General features: G+C 38.4%; 1 protein-coding gene across 1 annotated transcript; it reads right to left on the bottom strand.

Moving 5' to 3' along the window:
* Positions 1-12,887: 12,887 nt before the first annotated feature.
* Positions 12,888-13,870, bottom strand: LOC101601203 (nucleophosmin-like). The gene is made up of 2 exons (XM_012947663.2): positions 13,428-13,870; positions 12,888-13,083 (listed from the first exon to the last, which is right to left on the bottom strand). Exons 1-2 carry the CDS (start codon positions 13,868-13,870, stop codon positions 12,888-12,890), a joined length of 639 nt encoding a protein of 212 aa, XP_012803117.2.
* Between the last annotated feature and the right edge of the window lie 421 nt (positions 13,871-14,291).

Below are 14,291 nucleotides of genomic sequence, written 5' to 3' on the forward strand. Positions count from 1 at the left end.
TAGACAAATAATTCTTTTTTTTTAATGTTAACATTTTCTTTATGACTTCAGGGACAATGTTTGTTCACCATTTTTTAAATTTATTTTATTTTTATTTACTTATTTGAGAGTGACAGAGAGAGAATGAGGACACACACACACACACACACACACACACACACACATATAAATATATGGAGAGAGAGAGAGAGAAAGAGAGAGAGAGAGAGAGAGAGAGAGAGAGAGAGAGAGAGAGAGAGAATGTAGGCCTCCAGCCACTGCAAATGAACTCCAGATGCGTGTGCCCCCTTGTGCATCTGGCTAAGTTGGGTCCTGGGGAACTGAGCCTCGAACTGTGGTCTTTAGGCTTCATAGGCAAGTGCTTAATGGCTAAGCCATCTCTCCAGCCTGACAAATAGTTCTTAATCAGAAAAATGCTGCTGGAGGAATCACAATACTGACCTCAAGTTATACTACAAACTGCACCAAAACGTCGTGATACTGGCACAAAGGCACATACATGTCAAACTAAATGGAATAGGATGAGGGATTAAAAAAATAAACAAACACAGCTATGGCCACCAATATTTTTATTTATGTTTTCACTAAGCCACCAAAAACGTACACTGGAAGAAAGAGCCTATGCCACAAATGGTGCTGAAAAAACTAGAGTTCCACTTACAGAAGAATGAAATTAGGTCCACCTCTCTCAATCAATTAAAATGGATCAAAGACATTCATTGAAAACCTGAAATGCTGAAATTGCTAAAGGAAAAGTTCAGGAAAATACTTCCAGACATAAGCAAAAACTTTCTGAACAGGTTGCCAATAGCCCAGGAAATACTGCCAAGAGTAAACAAAGGAGATTACATGAGAGAAAAATATTTCTCTATAGCAAAGGAAACTATCAGTCAAGGAAACAGATAGTCTACACAGTAGGAGACAATACTTACAAATCATTCCTTTGATAGAGGGCTGATATCTAGGATATATGGAGAACTTCAAAGTTTAAATACCAATCCTCCAAACTTCCAATCAGTACATGCTCATCTATGTCTATTGCCACTCTATGCACAATAGTTAGGAAATGGCACCCACCTAGATGGCCTTCAGCTAATGAATAGATAATGAAGATGTGGTACATATGTACAAAGGAGTTCGATTCAGTGGTAAAAAAAAAATGAAGTTATGAAATTTTCAAAGAAATGGATGGATATGGAAAGGATTATACTTAGTGAGGTAACCCAGGTTTAGAAAGCCAAATGCCACATGTTCTCTCTCATATGTGGATCCTAGCTACAAATGTTTCAACTTTTATGTGAGTTGGGGTAAAAACCAGTGGCAGAGGCCAGTAATCTAGAAAGGGGCTATAAGGGAAGGAGGAGAGGGGAGGACTTAAAGGGATGGTATTGTATATATATAAATAGATGAAAATATTACTGGGAGTGCAATGGCCTAAGCAAGGTTAGGGGAATATATTGAGTAAAGGAAGGGTAGGGGGAGGGTTAATCAAAATTCAAGAGGGTATGAATGTCATATGGATACCTACTTTTTTGGATAGTAATTCTCTCAGAAGCAATAGAATGTTGCTAGAAAAAAAAAATCAATTCCAGAGAAAAGATACCTTCCAGTGAGTTGTTGGCCAAGGAGATCCCTAATGGCCCCAAACATTGTAGGCCATTGCCAAAGCTTCTGGTTTACTACCAGGTGTAGATGGTAAGACCCTGTTCCTGAAGACTCCACATGCTTGGGCTGCAAAGCCACTGAGAAATCAAGCTGGAACTGAGCTGAAAATCTCCTCCCTGTACACCAACTGACAGAAAGCTGGTAAAAACTACACTGCATGCAGCGCTAAAGGAGAGAGAAGTCATCAGTAAAATTAAGCAACAGTGGACACTACAATCCCTTAAGTTTGTCCAATCAGGCCAAATGAGCCAATGGGTGCAATAGTGGCATGTATGTTATGGGTGAAACCAATTGCTCACTAATTGAACTGGAGGCCTCCTCCATGGGAGGGAATACATGCCTGGTAATGAAAACTTGTGAGACAGGAGGTCATGAGCCTTAGGGGTATAATGCCTTCTGGTGTTTAGCTAAATGTATATATTATCCTCACCAAACTGTGTAGTAAACACTTCATTTAATGTTCATACTTATATATTAAAGCTACTCTCACATCTGTGTTAGAGAAGCTTCTCTTTTCAGATGGCAGTGACCTCTGGGATGACTCAAAAGGCACCATAGTGCTGAGAAGACATGACAAAGGACTGTTCAGAACTGAAACATCTCTATCACATCCTCCAAGGCTCAGGGTCTATTGTGGAAGTGGCAATGGAAAGAATGTAAGAGCCAAAGGAAGAGTAAGACTGTTTACTATGCAGTATTCCTGACCCCAAATGGCCTGTATATCCATGACCTTGTAATGCATGCGACTACCTATACCTGACCATCATAATAGGAGGAAAAGATTATGACATAAAAATAAAAGACTAATTGAGAAGAGGAGGGGATATGATGAAGAGGTTATTTATGAAGGGAAAGTAGGGAGGAGAGAATTATCATGGTTTATTGTTTACAATTATGGAAGTTATCAATAAGAAATAAAAAAATAAAAAAGACAGCTCTCAAAAAAAGCAAAAACAAATGGCCAATCACTATTTTTTAAAAATGTTTGAGCCGGGCGTGGTGGCGCACGCCTTTAATCCCAGCACTCGGGAGGCAGAGGTAGGAGGATCGCCATGAGTTCGAGGCCACCCTGAGACTCCATAGTGAATTCCAGGTCAGCCTGGGCTACAGTGAGACCCTACCTTCAAAAATCAAAAAAAAAAAAAAACAATGTTTGATATTACTGAGATTCCATTTTTCCCAGGCAAAATGGGTCAAGAAAACAAATGACAAGTGTTTCCAGGCATGTGGGGAAAGAGGACTCCTGACCCACTACTTGTGGGAGTGTATGCTAGTACAGTCATTATGGAAATCAATGTGGATGCTTTCAAAAATGTAAAAACAGAACTACCATGGGACCCAGCTATACCACACCTAGGCATATGCCCAAGACCCTATATATATCCATGCACAGTTTTTTAAAAATATTTTTAATTTATTTTATTTATTTGAGAGAGAGAGGGGGAGAGGGAAAGAGAGAGAAGCAACTAAAGAGAGAGAAGCAAATAAAGAGAGAGAAAATGGTCACATTAGGACCTTAAGTCACTGCAAATGAACTCCCAATTCTTGCACCACCTTCTGCATCTGGCTGACTTGGGTACTGTAGAATCGAACCTGGATCCTTAGGTTTCACAGGCAAGCATCTTACCCACTAAGCCATCTCTCCATACCCCCATGAGCAGTTTTGAGGACAAGTTTCATCATACCAGGGAAAGAAAGCATTGCAGAGTAGACAGCTGGGGCATTACATCTTACTACAGCAGGATGATGAAAGTAGTCTGAGAGTGAGCTAACACTGGCCAGAAGGTTAGACTATAAGACCTCAAGCCTTACCCAGTGACATACCATGTCCACCAAGGATCCAACTCAAAAGGTCTGCACATACTGAGGACTAAGTTGCAGGGTTAATCGCAAACATGTGAGACAATGAAGGACATTTTACATTAACCAGCATGAGAGGTGTTGAGAAGAAGGAAGGGCAAAAGGATACATTTGAGATGAAAGTGAAAAGGAGGCTACTGAGAGGTCAGAGTTGGCAGGAAATGAGAAGAGTAGAGGAGGGAAACAATAAAAGAATTTGTTAGAAAAAAAATGACATAAAAACTGAATTCTTTGCATGTTAATAATTAGCAAAAATAAACAAAAAGAAAATTAAATTATGCCCAGTACCTTCCATCTACACAGAACAAAGGGCAATGTCACAGCCATGGCCCAATGTGCAGCTCTGAATATGACTCTTGTGAACTCTGCCCATTTACTTCCTCTGCCACAGGAAAATGGCATCCATGGCTAAGCCCATGATAATATTCTATGGTTTCTATGACATAAAATGGGTATTTTATACATATATCTTTCATTCTCAGCACTCAGTGCACATACTCTTAACTTACCTTGACTTCTGTGGAATCAGAAATGAGGTACCACACCTTATTTCTACTATCTGTACTTCTTGGACATTCTATCTGTTTTTTTTTTTTAAAAATTATTAATTTATTTGAGAGGGACAGACACAAGGAGAAAGACAGATAGAGGGAGAGAGAGAGAATGGGCGCGCCAGGTCTTCCAGCCTCTGCAAACGAACTCCAGATGTGTGTGCCCCCTTGTGCATCTGGCTAAAGTGGGACCTGGGGAACCGAGCCTCAAACCGAGGTCCTTAGGCTTCAGAGGCAAGTGCTTAACCGCTAAGCCATCTCTCCAGCCTTCTTTCTATCTTTTTTTCAGTAGCTTCTTGTATCTTTATATGAAGACTCTAGTCACGTACATTGGCAATCTTTATTGCACTCTTCAACTAGAAGGTTACCAGTGGAGAGAGCACATTTTACTATCTTTTATAATTTGCTTTGCTCACCCTTTTTTTCCACTTCTTCCATGTACTTTCTTTCCATCTGTATTGTAAATAAACAGGGCAATAGGATAAAGGTGCCATTTTAACAGAAATATGTTCTATCAATATTTGAATGTTGTTCTATAATAAGATCAAGCTGATTATTCTGATTAATCAAGGAAGGAGATGATCTTTGGTTTATGGTAGTTTAGTGGTGGAGCTAAGAAGAGGGACAACAGGAAACATTGAGTTAAACAAACAGAAAAATAGATTGGAAGGTCCTATGCTGTTATCTCTATACAATATTTGGAAATATTGCATTTACTGTGGACAAGAGCATGCTTATGTTGGAGCCAGAAGCCCACCTTGGTGGTAAAACTGAGGCACTTATCAAAGCACTCCTTGCAGATACTAAAATTTCAACCAGACAAAATTTAAAAGACCTGTGTTATTGTCCATATGCTTTCTTCTGGGGGTTATTCTCACTGTTTATTTCCAGGAATAAGAAGGCTGTTTTTCTCATCTTGGACCTGCCTGAATGGTGTCTTTCCAGGTTTCTTGAATGCTTGATGTAGGCTTTACCTTTGAGCTGCAGCCTAAGGAAACCAGCTGTCCTTGCATGCTAACAAGACAACATTTTTCTTGGATCATTTGATTTCTAACCTGGGCCACCTCTGAGCCCATTTCTGTCAGACTTCCCTTCCCTAGTGACCAACTCCTCTCCTACACATGCTGAAAGGGCCTCTTAAGCCAACACTGTTTACCAGTTTGTTCTTAAAAGTGTCACAACTGTAATCAGATGAGGTCAAGCAACAATTCTCACAGCTGTTATAAAACATTGCTAATTGCTCCACAGGCTTAACAGAAAACACAGTGCTGTAGCCTGGAAATGGTAATTATTGTGACTCAGGTTTCTGGGCCTAAATTCCCCAGCTGCATATTCTCTTACAGCCAAAAGAAAAGGGTTTGGGGAAAGAAAGCAAACATCAAACATGTCAACTTTAATAACTGTAAAAAACTATAAAGGCATTCATAACATAGTCTTTTTGACTACTAATATTGGAGCTCTTTGTCAAGAAGGCAAAGCATTGTAGACAAATAAAAGGAAACAATGAAGACTTGAATTCTTTATCATGATGTATTTTTCCTGTTATACATAATTTCTCTCATGCAATATATAATTCTATAATATATTTTATATATATATATATATAAAATATCTATGTTGATTTCAGCCTATGCAAAGGCTTTCACTTAATCTCATTATAAAAGCTTTCATCAATATTACAATAAATTAAATTATTTGCCAGTTAAACCCTATAACTATTTACACCCAGTGGTCAAGCTTCTGGAAAGAAAAACTGGATGGACAGTAGGCAATATATAGCACATCTTCAGATATCTTTATTCATGGTAATAAAGGCTATGCTACACATTTGGATTTAATGGCTTATGAAAAATCAGAAAAAGAAAAATACAGGTGGTGGAAATAGCGTACACTGGAATATTCTATTTATACTACAGTCGATTATTGCAGTGTTCAGCTTTATTGTTAACTTTTTCTCCCATTATGAGTACCTTGTTAGAAATACAAAACCAAGGGAATAAAATGTCAGGATTGTCAAATCTTTATATCATATTGCTCAGAACAGATTCTTACTTTTAGTATTTCTAAGTGATTTATGACAGGGTCTATGGCATTTGAAAGAAAAAATAGTCAAATGAGATTTTTTAATGAAGAATATTTTATAAGAAGAATTAATCTGAGTTAAAGCTGATGCCATATATATTTGATATTTTCATGTCATATTTTCATTCACAATGTGAAAAGTCCTGTCCAAATATATGCTTACATGTGAGCCTGTGGTTATTATACTGCTTTAAGAAAAGTTTGTATCATAGTCATCAAAATAAGGAAAGAGTTTAAAAAGAAAAGATGGCAAAATTATTGATAGAGCACTACATGTGATTTCTATCCCTCTTTGGGCACATTGGAAATCAAAGGAAGTATAGAAAGTTGAAAAAAATCAACTTGGAGTGGAAGAGAGGGTATAACCATAAGGGAAGATAATACACAGTGAGCTCCTGTGATTCTTCCTGTTTCCATAGACTCCTGTTACTGATGTCTCATTTCCTTAATTTTCTATATCTGTTTAATCTCATTGAGGGATCTGCAGAGAGTTCAACTCCCTGGCAGAGTTATGATTGAGACTAAATTTATATATATTTACATATGTGTGTATATCTATCTATCTACCCATCCATCTATCTATCATCTGTTGTATATATGAGTGTTGCATATCCAGAACCCTAGGAAGTTAAGAGAAGTGATTTCTATATCCATAAAGGCATGAAATAGGGTAGTTATTCCATTAAAGTCCTGGATTATTCTTATCCTGTTGTAATTGAAAGTGTCCTCTTTTCATGATCAAAAGTATCTCTGTTAGAATGCTAAGTTACATGTCTATTCCAAAGACTGTAAAGGATGCTACAAATAAGCAACTCTCAATTGAAATGGAGGTGCATGCCTTCAATCCCAGCATAACTGTGAAATCAGTTCAGAAATACTGAGGCAAGCTTTAAGAGATAAGAATCTTATTAGTCCATTTAGAATTTGTGGTGGTTTGAATGTAAAATATCTTCCATAGCTTCATGTGTTTGTGATTAAGCCTCACGATTGATTCCCAGCTGGTAGAGCTTCTGGGCATGGAGCCTTGCTAGAGGAGGTGTGTCACTGGGGTAGGTCTTAACCTCCAGTCCCATGCTAGGCTATCTATCTCAGTCTTGATACTTCCTTCCAATTGATATGAAAAGTTGTGATGCCCTGATGCCTGTTCTTGATATGCTTTCCTTGCCACACAACAACTTCTCCTTGAAACTGTAAGTTGAAATAAACCATTTTCTTCCATAAGGTGCTTGTGGTCAGGTGTTTTTCCCTAACAATGAGAAGGTAATTGCTCCAGAATGAAAATATTATTTACTAAAATGTAACTTTATCACCTTGATAGATGACTATAGGAAAAGAGGAGGAACAATGTAAGAAAATAAGTATAACTATAGGCTCCATAAAAAACAGGTGACTTGACATTGATTTAACTAGGTGAGGAATATGTATTTATGCTACCCAGATATGGATCACAATCTCATGGGTACCAGGATATAATGAAAACAATACTCAAATTAAGACATCTAGTCCAATTAAAATGTATGATAACTTGATAGCAATGGACAGTGTAGTAAACATAGCATTTTACCTTTAAAAGGGAAAGTGGGGTAGAGGAATCATAATGTCAGAATGAGAGAGGCAGCTGAATGCTAGAACCAAGAGCTAAATATTTGGGGCTAGGGAGATGGCTCAGTGGATAAAGAATTTTCAGTATAAATGTGAGCCAATGATCAGATCCCAGGTTGGGCATGGTAGCCTACCTGCAATCCCAGCATTCTAGAGGCACAGTCGGGGCGGGGGGGGGGTATCCAGGGTTGGTAGCTAGAATAGCTGAGTCAGCAAATCCTGGGTTTGCTCCATCTCAATAAAGTAGGAGGGTAATGATCAATAAAGATATCTGATGTCAATCTTTGGCCTCTATACATATGTACACATCCATGTACGTCTGCACATGCATGATCCTACACACATATGAACATACAATATACATACATTCATGCACAACACACATATCTATGCAGCAACTTGTAGGAGATATGGGTGGGTCTCTTCCCAAATTGCAGAAGAACCCACTGGTATTCCTATGCTGTAGAATGAAAAAAGTTTCTTGCAACAATAAAAGACAGGCTGTGCACTTACATCTAGAACTAGTGAATCATGGGTCAACAGCGCTAGTTATCTCTGGTCTTTCCCTTCTTTTTCTGTCTCTGTGTCACTAGCTTGCCTTTTATGAGCACCTTACTACAGATTTGGTTTTATTTGTGTCTAATCAAAAAAAAATCCTTTAAATGAATTTAAATCATTTGTATTGTGATTCCTAGTGTGTTTTGAAATTTTCAGCATCTTATTTTATATTTTCTATTCACTTTCTTTTTGTTTCCCTTTTTTCTATCCAATCCTCCAGGTGGAATGCTATAATTTTATTTATTTACTTCTGTCCTCTTTTATTGATATTAAAGTAGTCATTATCTTTTTGTCCTGTTTTAGCACTACTTTTAGGTTTTTTTTTTTTTTTTTTTTGGTTTTTCAAGGTAGAGTCTCACTACCTCAGGCTGACCTGGAATTCACTATGTAGTCTCAGCGTCGCTTAGAACTCACAGCAGTCCTCCTACTTCTGCTTTCTGAGTACTGGAATTAAAGTCGTGCTCCACCATGCCCAACTCTTTTTCCTCTTCCTACATGACACAGGGCCTAAGAATGCTTTCATTCAAATCACCACTTTCCCTTTCTTCCATGTTATAATTGTTAAGTGTTTTATTTCCATCTGATTTTAACAATCCTATCTCTAAGAATAGTGCCTCCTTTAGATATCTATTTAAACAATAATTATAGTTTATTTATACCTTTATGATTGCTTTAATTATTATTTTTCTTGATTACTACTCCAGGTTAGTCAAAGAACACCTTTTATTGGTTTATTTTACCTTTTTATTAAATGAAGTATAGAGTCTCATTTAAATCCTGGAAGATATTCATTTGTGACTTTTGAGGTTGACTTTTCATAGTTAAGTGAAAACCACTACTCTGAGCGATTTTTTATCCCATGCTGGTCACTCCTTCCTCAAAGGACATGCCTCTGATTGGGTAGGATGACTCTAGGCTGTAGCTTTATGCCTGCATATGTACCAAGAGTGAGCTGAGCTGTGGACGTCTTTCTTTTCCCCAGCCATCTTTATCTCCTGGCTTGTGTGTATGTTAGATGATGAGCCTGCTTAAGAAGATATTGAGAGGATGGTTCTCAAGTTAACTGGTACTTCAGAGAAAGAAGAGAAGTCGCTGGGAGGAGTTTACTCTGAGTCAGGTGTTCAAAAATATAAAACATGTTGCTGAATTAAAAAAAAATTCTTTAATTCTTGGTTTGAAATTGAAAGGTTAACATTCAAAGGAAAACACAGTTTAGATCAGTGACTCTTGGAGCTGGAGAGATGGCTTAGCAGTTAAGGCAATTGCCTGTGAAGCCTAAGGCCGTAGGTTTGATTCTCCAGTACCCATTTGAGTCAGATGCACAAGGTAGCACATGCATCTGGAGTTCCTTTGAGGTGGTTGGAGGCTCTGGTGCACCTATTCTCTCTCACTCTCCTTCTTTCTCTCTCTCTCACTCAAATGAATAAATAAACAAACAAATAATCAGTGTGACTTAAACATTAAAATGAAACATAATCATTTGGTAGACATGTTAAGCTCAATTTCTGGGTCCCACCACCAGAATTTCTGATTCTGTAGGTTTATTATACAGCCCAAGTGTGGTAGTTTAAATGAATGTCCCCAGTAGATTAACCTGGCAGTAGGAAGTGTCACTGTGTGAATCCTAGAGTTCAGCCCTAAGGTGTGCTTGGGAAAGGATCTAATTTCCAGCTAAAGGAATGTGAAGTGCTTGAGCTCTGTCTGTGGTTCTTGGAGTGTGCTTGTTTGTGGTGCAGGTAGTCTTTCTGTGCATGACCTGTGTAAAGGGGCCAGCTTCTTCCACCATTAGGGGGCTTCCTCTGGATCTGTAAGCCTGAAATAAATTCTGTTCTTTCTATAAACTGTGTCTGGTCTGGAGGTTCAACCCAGCAATATGAAGCTGACTATGACACCAAGTATTTGCATTTCAAGTAAGTTCCTAGGTGATGCTGATCCTGATCCTGCTGGTCCAGGCAGCATGGGATTAGACTAATCAAGATCAGTGAGTGCAGAAACAGAGGAAGCATAAGCTCTCTTCCAGCTCATGTCTCCTAAGTGTCAGATGGTTTGCCCAAGGTTACATGGTAAGTGTATGGCAGTGGTGAAATGTATTTCAGTTTATCCATACAATATGAGGAGTGACTATGTGAATGTACAGCATAACTGGAATTTTTCTCTGGCTTTAATACTTCAGGCTTGCCATAGGAATACACATGACATGTAAGTTTAGGTGAGATTGAAACAATTACAAAAACATGAACAATTTCCAATAATAATAATACATCAGAGCTTATGTGTTTTTGCCATTAGCTTTCTTGTTTGGGTTGGTTATTACCCATACAAATCTGCCTGAAGGCCTCTCAAGTTGCTACATTTACTTGATTTCTTTGGTATATTTGAACTTTACACTCTACATATTTTTCCTTATCTTCACAACTTTGTTCCATCAGTTTTCTCTAGTTTGTGGCAGAAGGCACCTTTCTCTACCACTAGTATAATTCTTCGACTAGAAATAAGGGGTTCTTTTATTCTGTTTCTTGCAAAACTGAGATGTTTCAACTCTTAATTTAAAAAAAAATATTTATTTATTTATTAGAGTATTAGAGAGATGAAGCTATATAGATAGATAAAGAGAGAGCGAGAGAGAATGGGTGCACCAGAGCCTCTAGCCACTGCAAATGAACTCTGTATATATGTGACACATTGTGCATCTGGCTTTACGTGGGTACTGGGGCATCAAACTCTGTCCTTAGGCTTTGCAGTGAAGAACCTTAACTACTGAGCTATCTCTGCAGCCCTGAGCTTTTAATGTGAACTGTTTCTTTTCCTATAGCCCCTAATGCTTGAGCCAAAACAAAACGAATGCTGGATTTGCCATTCCAGGATTTTCTTTCCTCTCTGATAATCATTCTCCTATGGAACATGAGGTCTTCAATTCTGGGAACTTTTTAACTGTTTGTTAAGTGGAGTCCTTTACATGTCTGTATTTCCCTCTTTGTTTTATCATCATCATCACCATCATCATCATCATCATCATCATCATCATCATCATTTGCTATCTCCATTTCCTGCAAGAGGTTTTCATGCAAACGGGTCCCTCATGAGAAAATGAGCTCCTTTACAGATTGATTGGAGTGATTTTGACTTTTCCATTTCCTAATGACTCTCCTAAATCTTAGGACATTGGACAACTTCTTCTTTGCCTAAAATCAAAACAACAGCAACAACATAGAAACTAAACTTTAGCTCCTACTAGGTCTGTCACATGTGTTACTTCTTTCTTAATATTGGGCTAATTGGTTTGGAGCTGTCATGTATGATAAAGTTACACACTATACACCTCCAGAAGCTATATCATGAGGCACAAAGTGTATCTTCCCTAACAGTGCTCAGTCTTCCTACAGTAGTTACTAAAGAGGCTAAGGGAGTGGGTTAGAATAATTGAAATATACAGCCATGGGAGATTGCATATCATGGAAGGTATAAATAGGTGAAAACTGTACAGTGGCACAAACAGGCAAGGAAACTTGTGGCTGGAGTTGACTGGCCTAGAGGCTCTTGCTCTCTAAGACTGCACTCAGGCATTGTGAATGTTGCTCAGTAGTGTGGCACACATATAGTTCAATAGAGACAGTCTAGAGTGCCATGGCCTGGCAGTTGGGAAACTCTGTCATAGTGATCAGTTAGTCTGCTCCATTCTCACTCTCTGCTTTATAAGTTAAGAAAGTTCAGTCAGTAAAGTGTGTGCCTCACAAGCATGAAGACCTGAGCTTGATCCCCAGAATACAACTAAAAAAACTGGGGCATGGTCAAATGTAAATGTAGTCTTCGCACTGGGGAGGTAGAGACAGATGGACCCTTGCATTTTGCTGGTCAGCCAGGCTAACCTACTTAGCCAGTTCTATGCTAATGAGAGACCTTATATGACAAAGGTGGGTGAAGTTCCTGAGGTCACCATTCAGGGTTGTCCTCAGATTGCCACATGCACATGCATGTTGTATTCCTCCCCCAACCAACACACACACACACACACACACACACACAAATTGATACTCATTTCTTTCTTACTTAAGGGAAACAGTATTACTTTATTAAAATACTGGGTTTATTTTACATGTGATATTTTTGTTTCTCCACCATTTCATGTCTGACCACTACTACTATGTCCTATCATAACATTCCATACAGTCTTAAAACCAAGCAAAGTGTGGAGTCCAGCTTTAAAAACTAAACAGTCATTTTAGACAACACTTTCTTGGCAATGGAACTTGGACAGTATTTATCAAACATAGTAGATAAAGTTCTCACTTTGCATTATAAGAAAGATAGCCAGATACCAATGGTTGCAATAATGAAGACAAAATTTCAAGAAACTGTTTAAACTACTTTTTTAAAGTCACTTACTCCACTGCCAAAGATCTTGAATAGCCTCCTGGTCAGTCATCCAGAAGTAATTCTTCACATAATTGATGAAACTGGTTTCATTTTAGGAAGAGAACCACCCTGTTCTATACTAGCTTGCATTTTTGCTTTAATGTTTTCAAAAGAACTAGATACTTTTGGTGTTTTAGGAGTTTTATTTTTTCTTGCCTATTGAAGGCTTCTTGATCTTGGTGTTGAGGGCTTTGCATCTTTTCCATTTTGGTTTGATATTTGTACATTTTTGGCTGGAGCTTTTTCTTCAGCTACATTTTCATCAAAATCATCCTCATGGTCTCCTTCATCTTCATCCTCATTCTCATCTTCATCAGCAGCAAGTTTTACTTTTTTCTGTGGAACATTGTTACTTCCTTGTTACAGTCAGGCTCACATTGCTGGTAGAAATCACCCAACCAAAAAAAAAAAAAAGGTTTATTTTGGCTTATAGACTTGAGGAGGAAGCTCCCTGATGACAGGGAAAACAATGAAATGACCAGAGAGTGGACATCACCTCATGGTCAACATCAGGTGGACAGCAGGAACAGGAGAGTGTGGCAAACACTGGCATGGACAAACTGGCTACATCACCCATAAGCCTGCTTCCAAAAATACACCACCTCCAGGTGGCTTTAATTTCCAATTGACATCAGCTGGGAAACCTAACATCCAGAACACCTAAGTTTATGGGGGACACCTGAATCAAATCACCACACCCCTTCAGGTCCAGATAACTTTCCAGACATACTTAAGAGTTTTACATCCTCTTCCTCTTCAACTTCTGACTCTGCATCTCCCCCCACAACTACTAAGTGCTCTCTACTAATAAGCACAGGTCCTGAACCACAGTTCAATGTTAAGACCACAGGTGGTATAATTTTAAAGCCCCCAAGAGAAACTGTTAGTTGTACAGACATTGTCAAAGATGCCAGTGTTACTTTAATTTGATTGCCTTCAAAATTCACTGTTTCTGCCTCAATGATGTGCAGTTCATATTTTGCCCCAGCCCCTAAACTGGCCATTCTTAATGATAACTGGTGCTCATTTTCATCATTATCTACCTTGAAATGATAATCTTTGTCATCCTTTAGTTCACAACCAAAAAGGTAGACCTGAGGCTTCAGCAGGCTCATGTCCATGTCCAGTGAATCTTCCATGGTGGGTGGCAGGCACTTGGGTGTGAGGAGACAGATGGAGACAGCTAACTACAGCACCTCACACAAGACACTTAGGATGGAATAACACCAGGGCGATATCCACTTCTTGACCTCAATAGCAATACAAGGCTGACACTTGGAGCTGATGATCTAGGGGAATAAAAGAGTTTGTGATAGAAAACATTTTATCTCTCTACCTGCTCTCATTCATTGAATCTTCTGTACAGTAACTTTTAATATATATACTTAAAATATTTTCTCCATTACTGCTACTAGTTTAATTATAGGAAGGGACTCTAACCTGCATTTAAAAGTGAATCTACCTAAAGGCTTCTTAAATCCCATAATGTTCTTCATGCTGACATTTTTAATGAGGTAAAGACATTTTGCCCATTTTTTGATAGCAGAAACCAAATATTTG

This window comes from Jaculus jaculus, chromosome 1, assembly GCF_020740685.1.
Source record: "Jaculus jaculus isolate mJacJac1 chromosome 1, mJacJac1.mat.Y.cur, whole genome shotgun sequence".
In the NCBI taxonomy this organism is placed as follows: Eukaryota; Metazoa; Chordata; class Mammalia; order Rodentia; family Dipodidae; genus Jaculus; species Jaculus jaculus.

Excerpts from the sequence above, each read along its gene's own strand:
- LOC101601203 (XM_012947663.2), bottom strand. The coding sequence starts at position 13,870 with ATGGAAGATTCACTGGACATGGACATGAGCCTGCTGAAGCCTCAGGTC. Across the intron at positions 13,084-13,427 it reads TTATCTGGACCTGAAGGGGT|TAACAATGTTCCACAGAAAA; the intron begins GTGGTGATTTGA and ends GTAACAAGGAAG.